General features: G+C 40.5%; 3 protein-coding genes across 3 annotated transcripts; 1 reads left to right on the plus strand and 2 right to left on the minus strand.

The window, feature by feature from the left end:
- LOC104770792 (squalene epoxidase 5-like) lies at positions 16,217 to 18,872 on the minus strand. Its single transcript, XM_010495252.2, has 8 exons — positions 18,580 to 18,872; positions 18,285 to 18,396; positions 17,992 to 18,172; positions 17,726 to 17,894; positions 17,383 to 17,601; positions 16,973 to 17,251; positions 16,589 to 16,867; positions 16,217 to 16,446 (listed from the first exon to the last, which is right to left on the minus strand). The coding sequence occupies exons 1-8, from the start codon at positions 18,781 to 18,783 to the stop codon at positions 16,333 to 16,335; spliced, it is 1,557 nt and encodes a 518-aa protein (XP_010493554.1). The 5' UTR covers positions 18,784 to 18,872; the 3' UTR covers positions 16,217 to 16,332.
- On the plus strand, positions 19,239 to 19,979 carry LOC109131399. The gene is made up of 3 exons (XM_019242357.1): positions 19,239 to 19,374; positions 19,503 to 19,660; positions 19,760 to 19,979. The coding sequence occupies exons 1-3, from the start codon at positions 19,320 to 19,322 to the stop codon at positions 19,775 to 19,777; spliced, it is 231 nt and encodes a 76-aa protein (XP_019097902.1). The 5' UTR covers positions 19,239 to 19,319; the 3' UTR covers positions 19,778 to 19,979.
- Positions 20,119 to 21,710, minus strand: LOC104770796 (vesicle transport protein SFT2B-like). Its single transcript, XM_010495254.2, has 6 exons — positions 21,538 to 21,710; positions 21,400 to 21,453; positions 21,117 to 21,190; positions 20,832 to 20,949; positions 20,591 to 20,649; positions 20,119 to 20,478 (listed from the first exon to the last, which is right to left on the minus strand). Exons 1-6 carry the CDS (start codon positions 21,646 to 21,648, stop codon positions 20,400 to 20,402), a joined length of 495 nt encoding a protein of 164 aa, XP_010493556.1. The 5' UTR covers positions 21,649 to 21,710; the 3' UTR covers positions 20,119 to 20,399.

Here is a 23,253-nt window from a genome sequence, read left to right on the forward strand (position 1 = left end):
AGTGCATGCGAGGGACTTGTGAAAATACCTCAAAACAGGGCTCCTTATTTGAGCAGATTTGGAGCTCGTGGACTTGTAGGGGTGCTTGTCTCCTATTGTCAGCCATAGGGACCTCATCTCTTCCTTGCTGACCTCCATACCTTCCCCACTACCAGCCTTGAAGCCATACAGCGTCTCCATCTCCTTGAAAGTCAGCCGGTATTCCGTGTTCCGAACGGAGAAGGTGATGAACCCGATCCCCCCATCGGGTAGTAGGGTCGGGTGGTCCTCGAAATAGTGCAGCTTCAGGGTTGAAAGGAAGTGGACCGTCTCCTCTTCATAAGCTTCTAGATTGGATCGCATCATATTACCCAGGTGGCTCATATCGAACAAAAACTCAACATCTCTAGCAATGCCCAATTGCTTCATTGTCTCACGGTGAGGGTATCGGGTACCAACGAAGCTCATCTTCCGGAAGACTTTGAACAATCTCGCCGGAGTGTCGACTTCCTTTTGCTTAAGCCTCCGCGAGGCTTGGCGGGTCCTCTCTCTATGCTCCTCTTCTCTTTCTCTTTCCTCCTCCTCAGCGTGTTGATCTTCTTCAACCACTGCTCTCTCAACCACCTTCTCAGCCTTCTCCGAAGCCGGTCTCTTCCCCCTTGCAATTGCGGCTCTACTCCTTGATCGAGAGGTTTGGATCTCACCTTGTTCTTCTTCTCCAGCATCAGAATCGACCTCCATAGGGTCGGTAAGCGTCTTTTCGGACGTAGAAAGGTCCCTACGTCGAGGAGAACGGCGGACAGCACTCGCCATTGGACTCGGTGAGCGAACTCGGGGGCTTACTCGATTGGTTACTCGAGCATCTGGTCGGGTGGTGGATCGAGTTGTGAATCGGGTTTGGGAGGCTAAACGTCCACCTAACGGTTGGGAATGTGGAACGTTTCCTCTTCCTTGGGGTTGTTGAACATCGGCGGCGTCTCCTCCGATTGTAGCAGCGGCGGAGGTGGATCTTCTTCCTTTCCTTTGGTAGGTTCTAGCGGTTGGCTCCATATCGATTACTTGAGAAGAAAAAGAAAAGCTAGTTCTTGGGATTAATAGGGTTAGTCTCCAAAGAAAATCGAGTAAGACTTGAGGTTGAGAGATAATAGAAACTATGAAACACAAAAGCTTTAGGGTTGAGAGAAACGTATCGGTGATGCTTGGGGAGAGAAAGTCGAGACCCTTAAATAGGCTAGGGTTTGGTTGGTGGGCTTCGCCGAGAGTGGGCTTGGCTTGTGGAATTCGGATTCCACTCGCTACCCGAGCAGGGACACGATCAGGCGCGTCGAGTACGGTGTCGGGTTGACCCTCAGGTTTACCAATTTCCTCTTCCCAATTTTCCATTTTTTTTTTATATAAAATTTGCAAAAAAAAAAAAAAAATAGAAGAATTAAATAAAAGTAAACAAAGCAAATAGACTAAAATTAAAAGATACCTTTGGGACTTCCTCCCTAGTGAGGTTGTTTAAAGTCACTAAGCTTGACTCTTCATGCTCCTTAAGTATGGGATCCGTGTGGAAGAGGTTCTGGAATCATCTCCACTACAATAGTTTGGTCTAGAAGATCTGCCAGATTTTTGTCCAGGTTCCATGGCAAATGTAGTGTTGACCTCTTTAAGATGTAGCATTTTTCTTTGTTTTGTCCTGGTGGAGAAAGCTTGACCCTCTATGGTTGGTCTCTTAGCCCCTTTCTTCACATCAAACTCCATCTTGAAGTCCTCACCATGTTCTATCCTGATCTTGCCTCGTTTTACTTCGATAATCGCACCAACTGTTGCCAAGAATGGTCTTCCTAAAATCAGTGGATCATTCGGTTCCTTATCCATATCCAGGATCATGAAGTCGGTAGGCACTTCCAGTCTCCCAATCCTTAGGGGCAGATTTTCCAAAATGCCTATCGATGTCTTACCGTTCTATCAGCTAGAACCAGATACTGCTTACTTGGTTTGAAGTCGGTGAATCCCAGCTTGTTAGCAACTGAAAGCGGCATAATGCTGACCGAAGTTCCAAGATCACACAAACAGCTCTTGAAAATCCGAAATCCTATTGAACATGGCAATGTGAAAGAGCCAGGATCTTCAAGTTTTTCCTCAATTCTTACCTCGGGATCCAAACAAATTCCACCTCTCAGAATTTCAAATCCAATCTCCTTGACAGCCTCCTTAACCTCATCCTCCAATCTAGCTGCTTCCTTTGCAGCTTCCTGCTGAAGCTCATGTGGGAGCAAAAGTTTAGGTGGTGGAGCTTTGCGCTTAGCCATCCGCTCTGTAAGCGCCTACAACTAGATGTCACGTGCAGCACTGAACCTTTCCTCCAACTCCCCTCCTACCGGTGCAGGTGGTTGAGACTGATCTTTCTTCTCAACATCTACTTGATGCATCATCCGATCAACACCATCGAGTAGGTCATCGGGTTCCACTTCGGGTTGTTCTTCAGTTTGTGATTCTCGAACCAGTGCTCGATCATCAACTTGATCAGTCTCTTCGGGTGAAGGCTCAGGTTCATACTCGGATATATAGTATTCGGCCTCATTCTTCATTGAGTCATCCACATCCTCCCCATCTTGACCATCACTGTCCCCAGTGAGGTAGTCCTCATAGTCATCATCCAGGAAAATAGTTTGAGCAGTCGCATAATCCTTGGTGTTGTTGGAATCCTGGTGGTTGGTTGTAGGTGCCTTGGTATGGTTGCTTAGGCGCATAGCCTTGGTTGTACTGGACAAAAGGCTTCTGTTGGGTCTGGTTCCCTTGAACTGCAGATGGGTAGGTTTGGTCTTGAGGATTTGCAACATTCGGGTTCCGATAAGATAGATTTGGGTTCGGCTTGAAGTTGTTGTACCCTCTGTTGTACCCTCCTTGGTTGTTGATGTAGTTAACATCCTCTAGCTGCATAGTCTCCCCATCTTGCTGTTGAAACTGTTCTTCCTCTGATATAGCATGGACATGCTTCTGCTGGTTGAGGAGCTGATCGAGCTTGTCATTGAGGGCTTTCATGTCCCTCTTGTACTTGGCATCTTCCTCTCCTGTAGATCGCACAGAGCGATCATATTCCTCATTGTAGTTGCCATCAGATTGAGCCAAGTTCTCAACTAGGTCCCAACCTTCATCAACATCCTTGTTGAGGAAGTTACCATTGCTTGCGGTGTCCAGCAACATCCGTATCTTGGGGACCACTCCTCGGTATAGTGTGCTCAGCAATGAAGCATTACTGAAGCCGTGATGTGGACATCGAGTTGTGTACCCCTTGAAACGTTCCCAAGCTTCATTGAACGTTTCATTGTTCTTCTGCACAAAGCTGGAAATTTCATTTCGCAGCCTTGCGGTTCTGGAGTTTGAGAAGAATTTGGCCAGGAATGCCTTCTTGCACGCTTCCCAAGTGGTGATGGACTCCTTAGGGAGCGATTTCTCCCAAATGTGTGCTTTATCTCCCAAAGAGAATGGGAAAAGCCTTAGCTTGAATCCATCTTCACTGACTCCATTTATCGTAGTTAGGCTACAGAGCCTATCAAATTCATCCAGATGATCCAATGGGTCCTCCATTGGTAGTCCATGAAATTTGTTGCTATGTATCATCTGGATGAGACTACTCTTGATCTCGAAATTGTTGTTCTACACAGCTGGTGGCACAATGCCATTCCTCTGAGTGTGAGTAGTCGGAGCATCTCCTGCTCCTATGGTTGTCCTTGCTTGAGGAGCTGGTGGACCGTTCTCATTATTCATCGTCTCCTCAATGGTTTCTAGTTCCGGTTGAACTTGTTGTACTCTAAGGAGCCGAGGTCTGTCGATGTTGTCGATGAAAGGACTCAGGTTCTGGCTACCTCTGGATTGAGTTTGCATGCACAGGCAAGTATCCGAGTGTGTACTCGAGGATCAACTCGATAAGTTGATCGAGTGACGGGTCGGGTGGGTCCTCGGGTTGTACCTGAGATTCAAAACAAACAAAGGCGAAGCAAACAAGTCAGTATCCGAAGCAGATATAAACAAACGAACTTGATCTAGCAAGTCCTGAAATCCTAAACGTAGCAAATAGAAACAACCAAATGGCAACGGCGCCAAATTGATAGACTGGTTTTCACCTTGGGTATCAATTCCCTATGCAGTTGTAGTACAAAGGGTTATCAATCCAAATGGTTGTTATGCTAACATATAGGATGCAATCAGAATCAAGCAAGTCAAGCCAAGCAATAAGGGGTTTGGTTCTAACAGTCCTAATATAAACAGAGTAAAAGAATATAGACAAGTAAACCACACGACCTAAGCACTCGATGCAAGCAATCGAGTACAGGATCGAGTGGGGTGATCGAGTATGCAAGTGAACTATGAACAGCTCGAGGTATTACTCGATGCAGGTTATCGTGTACCTGATCGGGTAAGTGGTCGAGTAAGTAAGGAAAATGCAAGAAATGAAATACGAAAGTTCCTAAGGATGGGGGTAATCGAATCCTAAGTGTTCTAGACCAATACGGATGCCTTACATGCCTCAAGCAATTATTTCCTAGACAATGAACCTCTAAAACCTTGTCACCACACTGTCGCACTAGTAACAATCAACCTTGAACATACTACCACACTGTCACACTAGCAATATGAACAAGCAGGCATTAAGAACAATTCATTTTTGTCAGTATACTTAGACTTATCTGATTTTGTCACTCAAAGTTAAGTATACCTCTAGCATTGACCTAATCAAGCATTTTATCTACTCCTTTCGGCCTGTAGCATTGTAAACGCCCTAGATCTAATCTCAACCTGTCGGTCTGTTGACCGCATTAAGAACATCAACCTAGAAGGAAATTTATCTATCATAACAATCAACTAAAGCATCCTAACCGATCAAGAACACCTAATCATCTATCCCATCCCTAGAAACTTTGCTACACTACTCGGACATAGAAACGAATGATAAAGCCATAGAAATAAACGAAAATGACATTATTAAAAAGATAGAGTAGAGTAGAAAAGAGTAGGGATAAAAGATCTATGAAAAACTACAAATTAAAAGTACAAAAACAAGAAAAAATGTTGAGTCGCTCAGTTCTCTCACAGAAGCTCTCGCTCTCTGGTTTGAGGGTCTGCGGCGTGCTCGTTTGCGAGCTAGGGAAAGAGGGGGTTTATATATGGAAACCCATTTGACCTAGCTTCCCAGACCTGCCCGATGGTCTACTCGATGGGGTACACGAGGCTTGAGTCGGGTAACTCCTCGGGTGGATCTTCGGGTTGCTCTGAGCGCTCTTGGACCCTCTTCGATCGTGTTGGGGTTCGGACTTGTTCTTGTAGCTCGATGGCTCCTTCGGGTACATGCTCAAGTTGTCCTTGTTTTTCCCCATTTTTGGCTCTTTAGCACCTGTTTTTATCCAATATATGCAAATGCAGAAATGCAATACCCTAAATGCTCTAAAACTTGATTCCTACAGTAAATGGTCTAAAAATGCTAAGTTAGAGGTATGAACAATGCAAAATATGGACAAAAAAGGATGCTAAAAACATGTAAATTAGAGTGTTATCAGTTTACGTTCAGTGGAGTGTTCAAGCATTTCCAATTCTTTCTCTTTCTTAGTGATAAAGGGGAGAATCGGGAGGATTTGGACACCATAGGAGCGGAGTCAAGTAGTAATGCGATCACTGATTCTGTTGCTGAAGACAATGAGACTGTAGAGGATGTCAGGTTACCCGAGTCTGACATTAAACATACAGAGGAGCAGAATATTCATGAGGGTAATGCAACTGAGCGTTCTGACTCTGGTCTATCGCTCCGGCCATCTTTGCCACGCGCTTATAAGTAGGTGCACAAGTTTTTATCAACAACGGATTCTCAGAGTGGTAGGATTCAGGCTCCTAGCACTCTAAAGCCACGTCTCCCTCCAAAACAATTTTAATGTCTGGGTTCTTTTAGAACATTCGGGGTTTCAACAAGAAGGAAAAGCAGAGGGTTGTAAAAGATTGGATGAGTCAGTGTAAGTTTGATTTTGGTTGTTTGATTGAAACGAAGGTCAAAGAACGACGGGCTGACAGAATAGTGAGATCTGTTTTTGCAGACTGGTCTATTCTTTCAAACTATGATGAACATCGATTAGGCCAACTTTGGGTCGTATGGAGAAATAATGTCAGGGTGACCCTGGTTTACAAAACATCACAACTGATCACATGTTCTATCTACATAGAGGGGATGGAGGAGTTATTTGTCTCTCTTATTTATGCTTCTAACCTCTCAACTGAGAGGCAATCGCTTTGGACTGATTTACGACACCATCAGGATTCTCCTTTGTTCAAAGACAAGGCTTGGCTCCTCTGCGGTGACTTTAATGAAATCTTGGATAGTGATGATCATTCTTTGAATGCCTCTTCTCCTTTCTGGACGTCTGGTATGAGGGATTTTTAGGCCTTGGCTCAATATTGTGACCTCTCTGATATGCCCTATCATGGTCAGCGGTTCACATGGTGTAATAAGAGGCAGGATGGGGTTATCTGCAAGAAATTAGATCGAGTGCTTATTAACAAGCATTGGTTTCAGCATTTTGCTTGGTCTTACTCTGTGTTTGAGCCGTGAAGATGTTCGGACCACCTTAGATGCATGTTTTATCTCTCTACGGTGGAGTCAAATATAAAGAAACCTTTTAAATTCATCAACGCGAGAACAACTCATCCGGATTATCACAAAGACTTAGAATAGCAATGGCGTACCTCACCATCATTGTTTCATTCTACTTCCGCAATGCATAGGTTTTCTAAGAAGCATGGTGATAAGCATAGAAAAATATTTGGAAGATGTTGATTGATCTTAGCACCGTTAAACTCTTTTTAAGGACTATAGCTTGAATCCTTCGCATATGCTAAAAGGTTATGAGTCCCCATTTTTAAACCTCATCTTCCTACTTCCTTGCTAGAGGACTAGCAAGATATAAGTTTGGGGGGTGTGATAACTCTCTAATTTACATGTTTTAGACACCCTTTTTTGTCTATATTTTGCATTATATATACCCTAACCGTAGCATTTTTAGGTCCTTAACTGTAGGAATTTGCATTTAGGCCATTTAGGGTGCTGCATTGTTGCATTTGTGCATTTTAGATGAAAACAGGTGCTTTATAGATTGCGCAAGAGGAACAGTCCGTACCTTAACCCGATCAAAGAGGATCTAAGAGCGGGAAGAACAACCCGAAGACTCATCCGAGGAACTACCCGACTTGATCCTCGTGCACCGTATCGAGCAGACCCTCGGGCAGGACTGAGCAGCTAGGTTATAAGGGTTTCCATATATAAACCCCCTCTTCCTCCACTCGCCCTAGCATGCCGCAGACACTCAGAACAGAGAGCGAGAGCTTCTGAGCGAGATTGAGCGACTCAAACACTTTTTCCACTTTGTTAGGATTCGATTTTGTTTCTTTAGCTATTCTTTCTAGTTTTCGATTCTATACTCTTCTACTTTTTTCTTGTTTTCAATACAATGCAATTTTCATTCATTTGTGTTTTTATGCTTTCTACCATGAGATCTGAGTAGTGAAATAAAGTTTCTGGGGATGGGATAGACAAATATGTGTTCTTGACCGGTTAGGATGCCTTAGCTTGATTGTTTATTTTATATAAATTTCTTTCTAGATTGGTGTTCTTAATGCTATTTTCAGACCGAGAGGTTGAGGCTAGATCTAGGGTGTTTTGCCACCGAGAGATGTTGTTGAAATGCTTAAATCAATCAATGCATGTGATTTACTCACTTAGCCTAAGAGATTAGATGTGTAAGGAGTTTATTGACAATTATGAATCTGTTTGTAATGCATGTTTGGTCATGTTTCTCCAACGAGAGTTGGGAATATTTGCTTGAGGCATGTAGGGCATCTCAAATTGGTCAGGAACACTTATGAGTCAATTACTCCATCCTTAGGAGCTTTCTTATCTTGATTGTTTAGTTTCATTTTATAACTCGATCCCTTACCCAAACTGGTACTCGATCACCAGCTTCGTGTATACCTTCGAGTTGTTCATCGTTGTGTTCTTGATTATTTCTTTCATCAGATCATCCACTCGATCCGGTACTTGAATGCTTGCATCGAGTGCTTAGGTCGTGTGGTTCTTGTTTTATTATCTTTTTCTTTCTTCTAGGTTGTTATATAAAACCCCTATTATTGTTTGGCTTGACTTGCTCTGTTCTGATCATATCTTATCTGCTAGCATAACAACCATTTGGATTGATAACCCTTTGTACTACAACTGCATAGGGAATTGATACCCTGGGTGAAAATCCTGTTATCAATTTGGCGCCATTGCCATTTGGTTGAATTTTGTTTGCTACGTTTAAGATTTCAGCACTTGCTAGATCAAGTTCTTTTTTATACATCTATTTGGAACTGACTTGTTTACTTTCATATTTGTTTGTTTTGCATTTCAGGTACAACCCGAGTACCTGCCCGACCCGTCACTCGATCACCTGGATCGGGTCGACCTTTGTTTACTCACTCGGTCAACTGATTGTGCATGCAAACACGATCAAAGGGTAGCCAACACATGAGTCCATTCATAGACAACATCTACAGACCACAATTACTCCGTCAGCAACAAGTACCGCAACCAACAACAATTTAGGAGGTCATGAATAATCAGAATGGACCACCAGCTCCTCAAGAGAGGACCAATATTGGAGCAGGAGATGCTCCATCTACTCACACTCAAAGACATGGCATTGTGCCACCTGCTGTTGAAAACAACAACTTTGAGATCAAGAGTAGTCTCATCCAGATGATTCATAGCAACAAGTTTAATGGACTGCCAATGGAGGACCCATTGGACCATCTAGATGAGTTTGATAGGCTATGTAGCCTCACAAAGATAAATGGAGTTAGTAAAGATGGATTCAAACTCTGGCTTTTCCCATTTTCTCTGGGTAACAAAGCGCACATTTGAGAGAAATCACTTCCTAAGGAGTCTATTACCACATGGGAAGCATGCAAAAAGGCGTTTCTTGCCAAATTCTTCTCCAACTCCAGAACTGCAAGGCTGCAAAATGACATCTCCATCTTTGTTCAGAAAATCAATGAGACGTTCAGTGAAGCTTGAGAACGTTTCAAGGGATACACAAGCAGATGCCCACATTATGGATTCAACAATGCTTCGTTGCTAAGTACACTTTACCGCGGTGTAGCCCCTAAGATAAGAATGTTGCTGGACACTGCTAGTAATGGTAATTTTCTCAACAAGGATGTTGATGAAGGTTGGGATCTCGTGGACAAGTTAGCTCAATCTGATGCACTACAATGAGGACTATGATCACACAATACAATCTTCTGGAGACGACGATGCCAAGTACAAGCGCGACATGAATGCACTCAATGACAAATTGGACAAACTTCTCAACCAGCAGCAACATGTCCATTCCATCTCAGAGGAAAACCAGTTCCAGCAACAAGATGGGGAGAGTACTCAGCTAGAGGATGTGAACTACATCAACAATCAAGAAGGTTACAATAAAGGGTAAAACAACTACAAACCAAACCCGAATCTCTCATACCGTAACCCGAATGTTGCAAATCCTAAAGACCAAATCTACCCATCCGCAGTTCAAGGCAACCAAAGCCAGCAAAAGCCTTTTGTCCAATACAATCAAGGCTATGCTCCTAAGCAGCAGTACACTGGCAACTACCACCAACCAATTGCACCACCTGGATTCCCACCACAGCAAGGATCACAGAACCAATCTTAAAAGGCTGACCTATGTGTACTAATTCAGCAGATGATACAAAGTCAGGCATCGGCAGCAATGGACAATACAAAACGATTCGCAGAGATGAGCAACAAGATCGATTATGGGTACAATGAACTGAATGCTAAGTATGATTCTCTCAATACTAAGTTGAGATACCTAAAGGGCCAACACAACACCCAACCAACTCCAAAACTCAACCAGCTTCCAGGTAAAGCTGTTCAGAACCCTAAAGACTATGCTACTGCCCAGGCCATCTTTCTTGAAGATGTTGATGACTACCTCAATGAGGATAGCGATGTTCAAGATGGGGAGGATATGGATCACAGTGGGATGTATGAGCACCAGTACTACGTATCGGAGTATGAACCCGATCCTTCACCCGAGGAGGCCGATCAAGCTGATGATCGAGCACTGGTTCGAGAATCGCAAACCAATGCACCACTCGAGGCTGAACCCGATGACATACCCGACAATGGTGATCGGACGATCCATCGGGTAGATGTTCAGATGACAAATCAACCTCAATTTCCTGCAGCTGAGGAAAGGGAATTAGAGAAAAGATTCAGAGCAGCTCTTGACATCCAATTAGAGGCGCTTGCAGAGCGTATGTCCAAACGAAAGGCCCCACCTCTTAAGCTCTTGCCACCACATGCTCTTCGAGAGAAAATCATCAAGGAGAAATCTCAGCTGGAGATTGAAGTAAAGGAAGCTGTTGAAGAGATTGGAAATGCAATTCTGAGGAGTGGAGTGTGTTTAGATCTTGAATTGCAAATTAATGAGAAATTGGAGGATCCCGGTTCTTTTACTTTGCCGTGTTCAATAGGCCTTCGGATCTTCAATAATTGCTTGTGCGATTTGGGAGCATTGGTAAGCATCACGCCACTTTCAGTTGCCAACAAAATGGGTTTTAGCAGTTTTAAACCAAGTAGCCTGTATTTGGTTTTAGCTGATAGAAAAATTAGACACCCCATTGGTATCCTGGAAAAATTGCCTCTCAGGATTAGAAGAGTGGAGGTTCCTACCAATTTCATGATCCTTGACATGGATAAGGAACCAAACGATCCACTGATCCTAGGAAGACCATTCTTGGCAACAGTAGGTGCAGTGATTGATGTAAAAAAAAAGAACAGATCAGCATTGAGCATGGAGAGCACTTCAAAATGGAATTCGACATCAATAAAGGAATAAAAAGGCCACACATTGATGGTCAAGTTTTCTCCACCCAGACAAAACCAAGAAAAATCAAGCATCACAAAAAAGTTCATACTACATTTGCTGTGGAACCAGGACAAGATCCGGAAAACAATTGAATCAGTTTGTTTTAGTGGAGAGAATTCCAAAACCTCTCCCTCCCAAAACCCATGCTTGAAGAGCATGAAGAGTCAAGCTTAATGACTTAAAACAAACTCACTTGGATTTTATTTTGTTTTGTTTAATTTGGATTTTACAATATTTTTTACGTTTCTATAAGTTTTGATATAAAATAAAAAATAAAAAATAAAAAAGGGGAAAAAGGAAATTTTGGGGAAACCGAGGCTATACCCGAATCCGTACCTGAGGCGCCTGATCGTGATTCCACTCGGGTGGCGAGTGGAGTCCGAATTCCACAAAACCCTAGCCCACTCTCGGTGAAGCCCAAGTAGCCAATCCTCTCTATTTAATGAGCCTCAATTCCACAACTTCATAAATCCATAAGTTTTCTCTAAACCCTAAAACTCTTTGTCTTCCAAACTTCTTCTCTCTCCCTATAAATCGAATTTTTTGATCTTGGTGGACTAACCCTATTGATCTCGGTTTAGTATCTCTTTCTTCTTTTCAAGGATTCACCAATGGCTCCAAAGATGAGGACATATCAAAAAAAGGGATCTAAGTCTACCTCCACTGCTGCTAAAACCGGAGGTGACGGCGTGGATGCTCGCGATTCCCAAGGAGGAGGAGACGCTTCACATTCCCAACCGCTGAGTGAATGTTTCCAATCCCCAACCCGATGCTCAACCCGATCCACCACCCGAGGAGGTGCTCGAGCAACCGATCGTGTAGACCCCCGAATTCGCTCACCAAGCCCGGTGGCGAGTGCTGTCCGTAGATCTCCTCGACGTAGGGACCTGTCTACGTCCGAGCGAACCGTCACTGACCCAATGGAGGTTGATTCAGACGCTGATGGAGGAGAACCGGAAGAGAAACCAAACCTCAGGGTTGAGAAGCAGAGCCGCGGCTGCAAGAGGGAAGAGGCCAGCTTCTGAAAAAGCTAAGGAGGTAGCTGAGAGGGCGACGGAAGACGAAGATCAAGACACGGAGGGTGAGAGCCCTGACAATGAAGAGGAGCAGAGAGAACACACCCGGTTGGCGTCAAGGAGCCTGAAGCAAAGAGAAGTGGAGACTCCGGCTAAGCTCTTCAAAGTCCTCTGCAAGGTTGAGGCATGTAGGGCATCTCAAATTGGTCAGGAACACTTATGAGTCAATTACCCCATCCTTAGGAGCTTTCTTATCTTGATTGTTTAGTTTCATTTTATAACTCGACCCCTTACCCGAACTGGTACTCGATCATCAGCTTCGTGTATACCTTCGAGCTATTCATCGTTGTGTTCTTGATTATTTATGTCATCTGATCACCCACTCAATCCGGTACTCGAATGCTTGCATCGAGTGATTCGGTCGTGTGGTTCTTGTTTTATTATCTTTTTGTTTCTTCTAGGCTGTTATATAAAACCCCTATTATTGTTTGGCTTGACTTGCTCTGTTCTGATCATATTTTATCTGCTAGCATAACAACCATTTGGATTGATAACCCTTTGTACTACAACTGCATAGGGAATTGATACCCTGGGTGAAAATCCTGTTATCAGCAGCTTATAAAACTCTGTGTGAGTTGCAGGCCAAGACGATGATAAACCCCACCTCTCAGGCTGTATATGACAAGGCGGATGCATATGACAAATGGCGAAAGCTCTCCGATATAGAGGAGAGTTATCTGAAATAGAAGGCTAAGCTCCACTGGCTGAAAGCTGGCGATCAGAATAATAAAGTGATTCACACTGCGGCTACTCTCCGGGAGTTTAGCAATGGTATCAAGGAAGTCCAATGCGATGATGGCCATGTAGTGACCACTCAAGATCAAATCAAGATTGAAGCTGAAAGATATTTTCAGACTTTTCTTACTATGCAGCCGACTGATTATGTTCCATGGTCACAAGAGGAATTGGAAATAGTTCTGGGTTTTAAATGTGGAGAGAGTGATAAGAGCCTTCTAACACATGAAGTATCAAAGGAGGAGATCAGAAGGGTATTATTTGTGATGCTTGGCTCTAAATCTCCAAGACCATATGGCTTCACTATAGAATTTTTCAAAGCATCATGGGCTATTTTAGGAGAGGATTTCACAGTTGCTATCCAATAATTTTTCCGGACTGGTTTTTTGCCCAAAAGGGTCAATTCTACTATCTTGGCTCTCATCCCTAAAAAAAAGAAAGCGAGAATCATGAAGGACTACACGCCGATTTCCTGCGACAATGTACTTTATAAAGTCATTTCAAAGATACTCGCTAACCGTCTCAAGATCATATTGCCAAAGTTCATCTCACCGAACCAATCCGCCTTTGTGAAAGACAGATTGCTTATGAAAAATGTCCTCCTAGCTACAGAAATAATCAAGGATTACCACAAGGATTCAGCTTCTCCTCGCTGTGCTCTCAAGTTTGACATCTCTAAAGCATTAGACTCAGTTCAATGGAGTTTCTTACTTACCACTTTGAGAGCAATGGCTTTCCCTGAGCAGTATGTACGCTGGATACAAACGTGCATCACAACTGCCTCCTTCTCAGTTCAAGTGAATGGTGAGCTGGCTGGTTACTTTGGGAGCAAGCGTGGTCTGCGGCAAGGTTGTTCCCTCAGCCCCTATTTATTTGCCATTTGTATGAATGTCCTATCCTGCAAATTAGACATCGCTGCTTCAAACAGGAGATTTGGATACCATCCCAAACGTAAACAGTTGAAACTCACCCACATATGCTTTGCTGACGACCTAATGGTCTTTGTGGAAGGCACCAAGCAGTCTATATCTGGTGCTCTGCAGGTTTTTGATGACTTCGTGGTGCATTCGGGTCTGCATGTTAGTCTCGAAAAATCTACAATATACACTGTTGGTGTTCCTTTGGCACACAAAGATGAGATTCTTCAACAATTCCCGTTTGAATATGGTTCCCTGCCAGTTCGGTATCTTGGATTGCCGCTTCTGCCGAGGCGAATGACTTCTGGAGATTACCTCCCTCTCATTGAGAAAATCCGCTCAAGAATAACCTCCTGGACAGCTCGTATGCTCTCTTTCGCTGGAAGACTTCAGGTCATCAGTTTCGTTATATTCAGTTTAACGAATTTTTGGATAGCAGCTTTTAGACTACCTAAATCATGTATCCAAGAGATTGATCACTTATTCTCAGCGTTTCTATGGTCTGGTCCTTCTTTAAATACCAAGAAAGCTAAGGTCGCGTGGACAGAGGTTTGTTTACCAAAAAGTGAAGGCGGTTTGGGGCTAAGATCAATTACGGAAGCGAATAAAGTGAGTGTACTAAAGTTGATTTGGCGAATTCTCTCAGCTACAGGCTCGTTATGGGTTGACTGGGTGCAACGTTCTCTCATTCGCAGGGGCTCTTTCTGGAATGTGAAAGACAACACAACCTGTGGCTCTTGGATTTGGAGAAAACTCTTGAAATACAGGAGCCTGACAAAACAGTTTTACAGGGTGGAGGTTCACAATGGTGAATCAACATCGTTTTGGTTTGATAATTGGTGTCCTTTGGGCTGTTTGTACGACCAACTTGGCGAGAGGGGATTTATTGATTTGGGAATTCCGAAAACAAGCACAATGGCTGATGTTCTGTCTATGTCAAGAAGGAAAACACATCGAAACCCTCTACTTAATACAGTTGAGGAGGAGATAAAGCAGAGACATCCTAGTTACAATCTTGGTGTTTTGGATGTGCCGCTGTGGAATGGAAAGAATGATTGCTACCGGAACGTCCATTAATGGCAGATTACAAAGCAATCTGGTTCCCACATGCAACACCAAAGTATGCTTTCATCACTTGGTTGGTTGCAAAAAACAGAGTGGCAACAGGTGAAAGGATACAATCCCTGTTCTAAAAATCGGGCAAATCGAACGATTATACGGCGTTGAATCGCTAGGCAGCAAGGAGCCGCCGCGATTACACTCAAATCGGGAAGAAAATCGGCAAAAAAAAAAAAAAATCGATTTTAATTTGATTTTCTACCTAAATATGATATTAAATACGGAGATCTTACTATTTCTATGTTATATCCAATTGAAAATACAATAAATTGGTAGAAACTGAGCTTTAAAAAAAGTTGGCGGCCATGGATTAGGTTTTACAGTAGCAGGGTCGGGGGTGGAGAAGATGACCGTAAAATTACCGTTTTACCCTCGCTTATAAAAACTATAAAAATTGATAAAATACATAAAGAGAGGAGTCGAACCCGCGACCGTAGCCATTCTTAGAGAGTCTCAAACCTCTTGAGCTGTCAAATATTTTTGTTAATATGCGGCAAGTAATCTATATAACCATGAAAGCTAGATATTTTATTATTTATTATATATAATAATAATAAAACTCTAAAACTAGTCCCCGATTAATCTCCGATTTAAATCCGATTTTCCGATTAATCGCTAGGCCCTCACTCACCGCCCGACTAATGCCTAGCGATTTTTAAAACATGGGATATAATCATGGAATCCAAACGCCAATACAAGTTGTATCCTATGCATTCACCCTATGGAGAGAAGAGAGCACTTATTTTTCCAATGCCCTTACTCACAGCTGGTGTGGGAGGGGTTATTCAAAAAGCTACTCGAAAATCAGTTCACAAATCACTGGCAAGATGTCCTTATTCTGCTTGCAGGAAACGATCTGGACAAGACAACAAGGTTCATTCTAAGGTATGTTCTGCAGAATATAATTTACTCAATCTGGAGAGAACGAAATGCGCAACGCCATGGAGAACACTCTTCACCGGTGGAGCAGTTGATTAAGATCATAGACAAGAATATCCGAAACCGTTTAAGTACAATTAAGAGAGGAGAAGACTCGAGCATACAAGTCTGGTTTGCTGTAAAATTTTATTAAATTTTATTGAATTGCTTAGAGAAATGTAACACAATTTCTTTGTAATCCGTTTATTTTTTTTAATATAATTTAACATTTAATTCAAAAAAAAAAGAGATTAACCTCAGCATACTTCAAAACAAAACGTATTTTCTATTTCGGGTCATACTTCATAGAAGTAACACACTATTGGTGTGTTATATGGACATGAAATTAGTTATGGACATGAAATTAGGAATTGATGGCATTCATCACGCTATCAAGATAACACGAAGCATCAAGGTCTTCTCTGTTTCCTAAAATGAATCCTCTCTAATAAATTTTATTTTAGTTAGTATATATTAATTAAAGGTTTTGTGTATGGAAATCAAAGCAACCACTGCCATTTCTACACAAAACAAAACGAAAACTCGTTTTATTATTAATTTTCCACGGTACATACTAATAAGTGTAATCACTGCAATACAATTATCACAAATTCACAATCTCAAAGATTGGTGCATCAATGTTTAGAGGGCAGTTGCGGCCATATATCTCTTGCGATACGCAGCTGCATTTGCTGGAAACAACATTTGGCTAACTCCTTCCGCCTTGAGATGGGGAACCAACATTTTCATAGCCAACTAGTGATTCAAATAAGACATACATAAACAAAAATAATATCAATTTCAAAAAGTCATGGTAAACCAAAAAAAGTGTCATTTTACAAAAAAAAATTCTATAGAAATAATTTGATGAAGTATGACGAAAGATACAATGACTTACACCAAAAAGCCTGAGGCTATGCCAAATGCGAAGGGGAGAGGGAAATGGAGATAGTAGATTGGAAATGGAGGATAGAGTGATAGCACAAAGATGATAGACTAGAGATAGCGGACGAGGGTTCATGCCGCCGAGCAGAGCCATCATCCCTGACGTGCGAGACCCACCACTAGAGAGGTAGTCATAGCAACTTTGTCTCATTGCCTCTTTTGCTTCGTCCGTCGATCCAATAAGCACATGAGAAAACGCACTTCCTAGTGTGTTAACCGTCGCTGACATTGGCTTCACCACAAAATAGTATCACGTATTATTTCCAAATAATTTTTGGATGTAAATCGGTTTTGATCAAATGTTTATGTTTTAGATGAGTATGTGACATATGCTCACCTTGCGTATATCATAAAAGGACTTGATAACTTGTGAGACTTTGTTTGCATCCCCGAGATTGCTTAATGGCTGGAGAAGACCTCGTAGAATGAGAATGTCAGACAGTAAAACCATCATTCCAGATGCGATCGCTGGATGACGCATGTTGAATGCATCTCCCAGTACAATCACTCCTTTCTTCTTGCTTAAAGTAGCTGACATGCGCTTTGCTTGTGTCACTTTTATGTGTGCTCCCTCATCTATGCCTTTCAAATATATTTTGCGGAGTTTTGGTGGTATCTACATTAATTAGTGTAAAATGTTAAACGTACCTCTTGCAAATGTTAGAATGTGTCTATGTATGAATATGAAGTAACACCAACTTAGTTATATGTTTATATGTTCAAAGAATAATCATCCGAATGTTTTACCTGAGGAGCAATAGTGTTCTTTATGAAAGTTTCCATTTCACCATTTGCAATAGAAGGAAAATTGTGGGGGAAAATCTCAAACCCACAACGAACCTCAGTGGTGCTTATTTGATACAACATGGCGAACGAGGGTTTAGACAATACCAAGTGTAAGTTTTTGGGTTCCTCAAGCTGACAGTTCTTTGAGATGTAACCAACTAGGCACGATAAAACCTCCGCCTATACCAAGTTGTAGCACATTGATACATATTAATTCAACAGTATACTATAGTGAGTAACATCTTAAAGATTTGAGTAAGAAATGTTTGAAAGTCTCTTTACGTGTAAAGGAGAGTATACTTACATTGTTGTCGTGAAGAGACCGACGAAGGTTTGAGTAGCAACCGTCGCATACCACAGTGAGAGGTGCAAAGGCTGTTGTTTCTTCTCCTGCTTTATTCTTGTATGTCACTCCTTTGATCACTCCTTTTTCTTCTATCAAAGACTTCACCGTTCCTTCTTCCAGCCTCACACTGCCAATTAATGATTGGTGCAAACAAACTCATTGCTACTGCCAAGTTCAGTAGTATATATATTGAGTAAAAATTTAGTGAACAGATAGATACGTACTTGGGATGAGAAGAAGCCTTTTGGCGCAGTTTTCCGACGAATCGGCCATTGTGAAAAGATCGAGCAGAAGGTTCATAAGAAAAGTTGTTATTTTCCACCGGAAAAGGTGCTACAGCTTCTTTTCCATCCTTATAAACTGTCATGCCCGTAGCAATCTGTGCATCTATTCCCTCTAAACAATCTATACATATATAAACCCACAAATTTGATCATAAAACTAAAACACAATATAATTAATATAACTTTAAAAAAAAAAAATCAATTAAATAAATGAATGTGAAATAGAGACAGACCTTGAAGGCCAAGCTTAGAAAGCATGAGACGTCCACCAGGCTGCATAAACTCACCCATCATTCTTTCAGGTTCTCTCATGTCCCTCTCTATCACATGTACTCGACGTCCGTCCTATATATTATCAAAATTTAGTTAGCATAGCGTTGTTGTTCGTCCCAACCCAAAATATTGCAATAGAAATATATGATGCAAAACAGTAACAATCATATACTGTTTTTATAGTTTTTATCTTATCCATTCATGCACAAATACTATACAAAACAACAAACAACAATCATATGTTGTGTTAAATACCTTAGCCAGAGCATATGCGAGAGCCGAGCCGCCGACACCAGCCCCGACGATGATGACGTCCGTAGCACCGTCTTCACGCTCCTCCGGCACCGCATCTGCAGGCTTCGTGACCTTCTTGGTCCTGTTTGTGACGTAGAAGACCGTCCATGTCAACACGAAGGTGAGTAGCGTCCATAAACAAACGTGCGTAAAAGCCATATCCATATCTAGTAGTTCTCGATAAGGTTTATGAGGTAGTTGAGTAAAGATGAGTAAAACACTAATATATATTTAACCATTACGGTTTCCATGATTTTGTGAAGAGGGTAATTCATTTTTTTGGCTGTTTTCTATGAACAAGTCAAATAATTACGCAACTAAATCCTCACCGCATAACGAATTCAATTATTGATTTGCTTTTTATGAACACGACAATATAATATCTCATCGGTGTCACAAAGTCAAACTATATGATATCTAGTTATCTAGACTATACTACTACACATGGCTTTATCCTCTTGAAGTTTTCTTTTTAAAATTCACTTTTTCCTTTATCTTTATAAGTTGATAGATAACCCCTAACCGAGTTCGGGCGAGTTGTAAACTACAGAAAGCCCATCAAGCGAACATTATGCGGCCCATTAGCCCATTAAAATTCAGGATAAAGATAAGAGCTTCGTTCATCTCTCTATGGACATAAAAAAATCAGAGGGAAGAAAAAAAAGAAAGCAATCGCTACGATTTCAAGAATCAAGAAGCTGATGATGAAGAGAATCCCTCGTATCAAATTTCCTCAGCGACACTCTATTTCATCTGGTTTACATTTTTCTCTCACTTATTAGTCTTTTATGTTTCTTTGGTTCTTCTTGACTTCTTGCTTTATTAAAGATCATCACTTAGTAGCTTTTATTATTGTTCTTGACGTCTCCTTTTTATTTTTTCAGGTTCTGGACCTGCTCCGGGATCTGTTCCCGGCGTCAAGAAAAATGTGACGGCGAGTTCAGACGTTCCGGCGGCTCCGAAGAACACTGCTGATGGAGGAAAAGCATCTCTGCAGCCAAAACGTACACCTGTCTCCGACAAAGAAATCGAATCTATAATGGTGAGTTTATATTATATTATATATATAGTTTTGTTTGACAAGTTTAGTAGCTCAGTTCTGAATTATTATTTTTTTGTTCTACTTGTGAAAATGTTGCAGTTGGGTGGTTGCATCTGATATTCCTATGTTTGAAAACTTGATCGATCGACCAGTTTGGGGGTTCTTGTTGTCTTGTCGGCTGGCGAAGTTTTTATTATGCTGTTGTTTTTTAATTGTAAAGAAATAACTAATAATGTAGAGGAGATGATGATTTTGTAAGAATGATACTCTTTTCTTTCTCGTTATTATTATTTAAGTTAAAAAATGCCTCTTTCGAGTTTCTACATTATTGTCTTCACAATTTTTTAATTAAGCCACTAGGTTAGCAATTATTGAGCGTTAAACAATTGAAAGAATGATATGTGCAATATTCGAAATTAGGTAAGTAACAAAATAATTCATGTTAGATTATTCATAACTTCCAGCCAAATATTTGAATAAAAGAAATCATAGTATTTGATCACACAAAATGCCAAACAGTGGTTAAGACTGAAGCAGCAAAGAAAAGAACTTGAAGCAACAAAATACACACAAGAGCTTCAAGACCCCTATAAACGAAACTCAATCTATGCATTCCTTCTGATTCACCCCGATCAGGTCAACAAAACAAACAAGATTCGTTTCAGAGAATCAGACCTCAAGTTCTTGAGACCAGAAAATACAATTTACGTGTTTTGTGTTTGCTGCCAGATGACACTGACTACAACTCGGTATCGCAAAGACGAATCATTATTTCAGAGACCATTCTCCGCGCAAATGGAATATAACTGAGGCTGTACCTGTCATCAAGACGTGTATAAGAAAGATGTTCAATCCAACAAGGCTTATGAATATACGGATTCTTGAAGAAACAAACCCTGTTTCGGGTTGAATTTTTAGCATTCAACTTACCATATCAGTGCACAAATCTCGCATATGATCGCAAGGAAAGTTAAAATTTTGCTGTGGATCTACACGAGATGAAATAATATTTTTAGAAAAAGACTGAAATTTCAAAATGTGATGTTTCGAAAGACAAACAAATTAAAGACTTTGTCCATTACTCATATAGGGTCCTGCAGTTACTCTAACCATCAAATGTTGGAACTTACATATAATGATTGGTTTGCTGTATCGAGAGTAAGAAACATACCAAGAGAGCACAAATGAGTGCTATAACGACACATCCAATATAAATAGATGTAGCGTAGATGCGAACAGGGTCCAACATCATATTCATCTGTTGCTCAGGTCCCATGAGGAAGGCTGTGCTGCCAAAGAAACATTCATCTCTTGTGGTTTAAAACAGAATAACAAACATTGATCTCTTGTGGTTCATCCTAAGAAAGAACCATCCTCCAATCTTTGAATGTTTAAAAGAACTGAAATCGCCAAAATGTAAGTCACATCGCAACAACATTGAGGCAAAAAAACATACCTTCCAATAGCTAGAACATTTCCAAATGTGAAGAGCAGTGCAAATTTGATTGGGATAGAAAACACAATCATGGACTGTAGAAGAAGAAACATATATATAAAACTTACTGATCAAAATGCTGATCAGAACCATTCCAATTCGATCAATAGAACGTGATTGATTAACAAGAACATCAGATCAATCACTATAAGAACAATACAATCGGATTTGGTGATTCTAATCTAATCGCAAAACTGGAAGAGATTACTAAAACAAAAAAAAAAAAGGCATTGTTGATCTTTACCAGAAACATAAGAAGCAAACCAGTGGCCAAAGATGCAGCGAATCCGTACATTCTCTGCAAAAACATTGAATACGATTTGATTAAGTTTAACAACACAGATAAGAGTACCCTAAGATAAATATCGATCGGGGAAGAAACCTGGGTAGGGGAGAGAGAACAAAGACCCTCCGATCCATCTTCAAGGAAATTATCAGTTGTTGTATCGTCGCCGTCTCCGCCACCGGAGAAGAAGTCGTTCAGCTTCTGCATCTCTGTTTTTTTTATTTTTTGCTGATGATCGGAGAGTTCACCGTTGATAATGAAAGAGTTGCTCGCACACATCTCATGATCAATGATGATGATTTGCAATCATTATCTCAACTCTTGGGCCACGTTAAGCCCAAGTCCAATAGGTAAAATAAATTTACAAATTGCTGATATGTGTAATGTTGTATTTTACTGTATTTTTTTTATTATAATTATATACAGTAATCGTTTTATTAATTATCATGTAATGTATGATATAGATTATATATATATATATATATATTTTTTTATCAATTTTAATTATTTATACCATTTTTCAAAAAAATTGACAGAAATTTCAAAAAAAAATTTGTGAAATACATGAATGGAGGAAATGAGATTTTTTTAAATCAGACATGTATGTTGAAGATTCAAGATCGTGAAAGTAAAATTCACTTTGAAGTGTTCGTTCGGATGTTTTTTTTCCCATATAAACATTGAATTTACATGAATATATTTTTTTTTTTTTTGACCTCCATGAATATTATTAAGAGCCATTTTAACCTCCTCCACATGAAAAGAGAAATTAAATTCCGCATAGCGTATTTAACTTTATTTTCTTGCCACTTGGTCCATAGGTCTTTGATTTAAAAGAAAGAAAAAACTAAAATGTAAAAAAATCATGAATGGAATTTAACTTCAATTATTATAACTATAGATTAAGTCAAAATGATTATAATAATACGGGCACTTAAGAGTTAGAATTCCATGTTGTAAGAAACCAATGAAATCGATAAAGCAACAATAAAAAAGGTGTTGACCATGAATTTTAAGAAGATATAATGTCTTGATGCTTGACATTTTTTAATACTAGTTTTTAGTTGCCGTCCCTTATTTTTTTTTTTTGACGATCAGTTGCCGTCCCTTATTCTTCGGCGTCCTTTGGCAGTATAAGCGAATCGAGTCTCGTTGAGCTAGTATAAAATTCAAATGCAAATTTTTTTCGCATTGAATTATAGTGTTAAGTAACCATGGTGGTGGAGAGTGGAGATTAAATACAACTTGAATAGAAAACATTGTTATATAATCCTTTCTAGTTAGAGTATGTGCAACTTGAGTAGAGTTCTACTGCTGGACCTAAAATATATAATAACTTTATAAATATACTCAAACGCAAAATTATTTTGGTAATTTCGAAAGGAATTAGTAAAGGAATATTTTTAACTTTATTTTGACTCATCCAATGTTAATTTATGATAGTCTATGATTTTAATACAATGTTAGTAAATTAGAGTGTGTAATTTTTGAACAATGTATATTTTAATGTAGGATGATATGATTTGAACATAAGCAAAAATAAGCTATATAACTAGCACTATAAGCATAATTTGTTGACTCTAGATATGATCTATCATTCGTCATATATCTCGAGGTTGTTCGTTTTGTCACCGCAAGTACCTGCAGCTGCGGCAATCGCAAGTATTTTTGTTCGTTTGGTTACCGCAGGTATCTGCGTCATGACGCTGCGGCAAACGCTGCAACCTATGGCTGATATTTCTAAACGTTATTTCAATTCAGCGGTTAAAAACATAGATATAACCGCAGCCGCTGCCATTGCCACAGTCGCAT

The sequence above is a fragment of the Camelina sativa genome, chromosome 20, assembly GCF_000633955.1.
Source record: "Camelina sativa cultivar DH55 chromosome 20, Cs, whole genome shotgun sequence".
NCBI classification, from domain to species: Eukaryota; Viridiplantae; Streptophyta; class Magnoliopsida; order Brassicales; family Brassicaceae; genus Camelina; species Camelina sativa.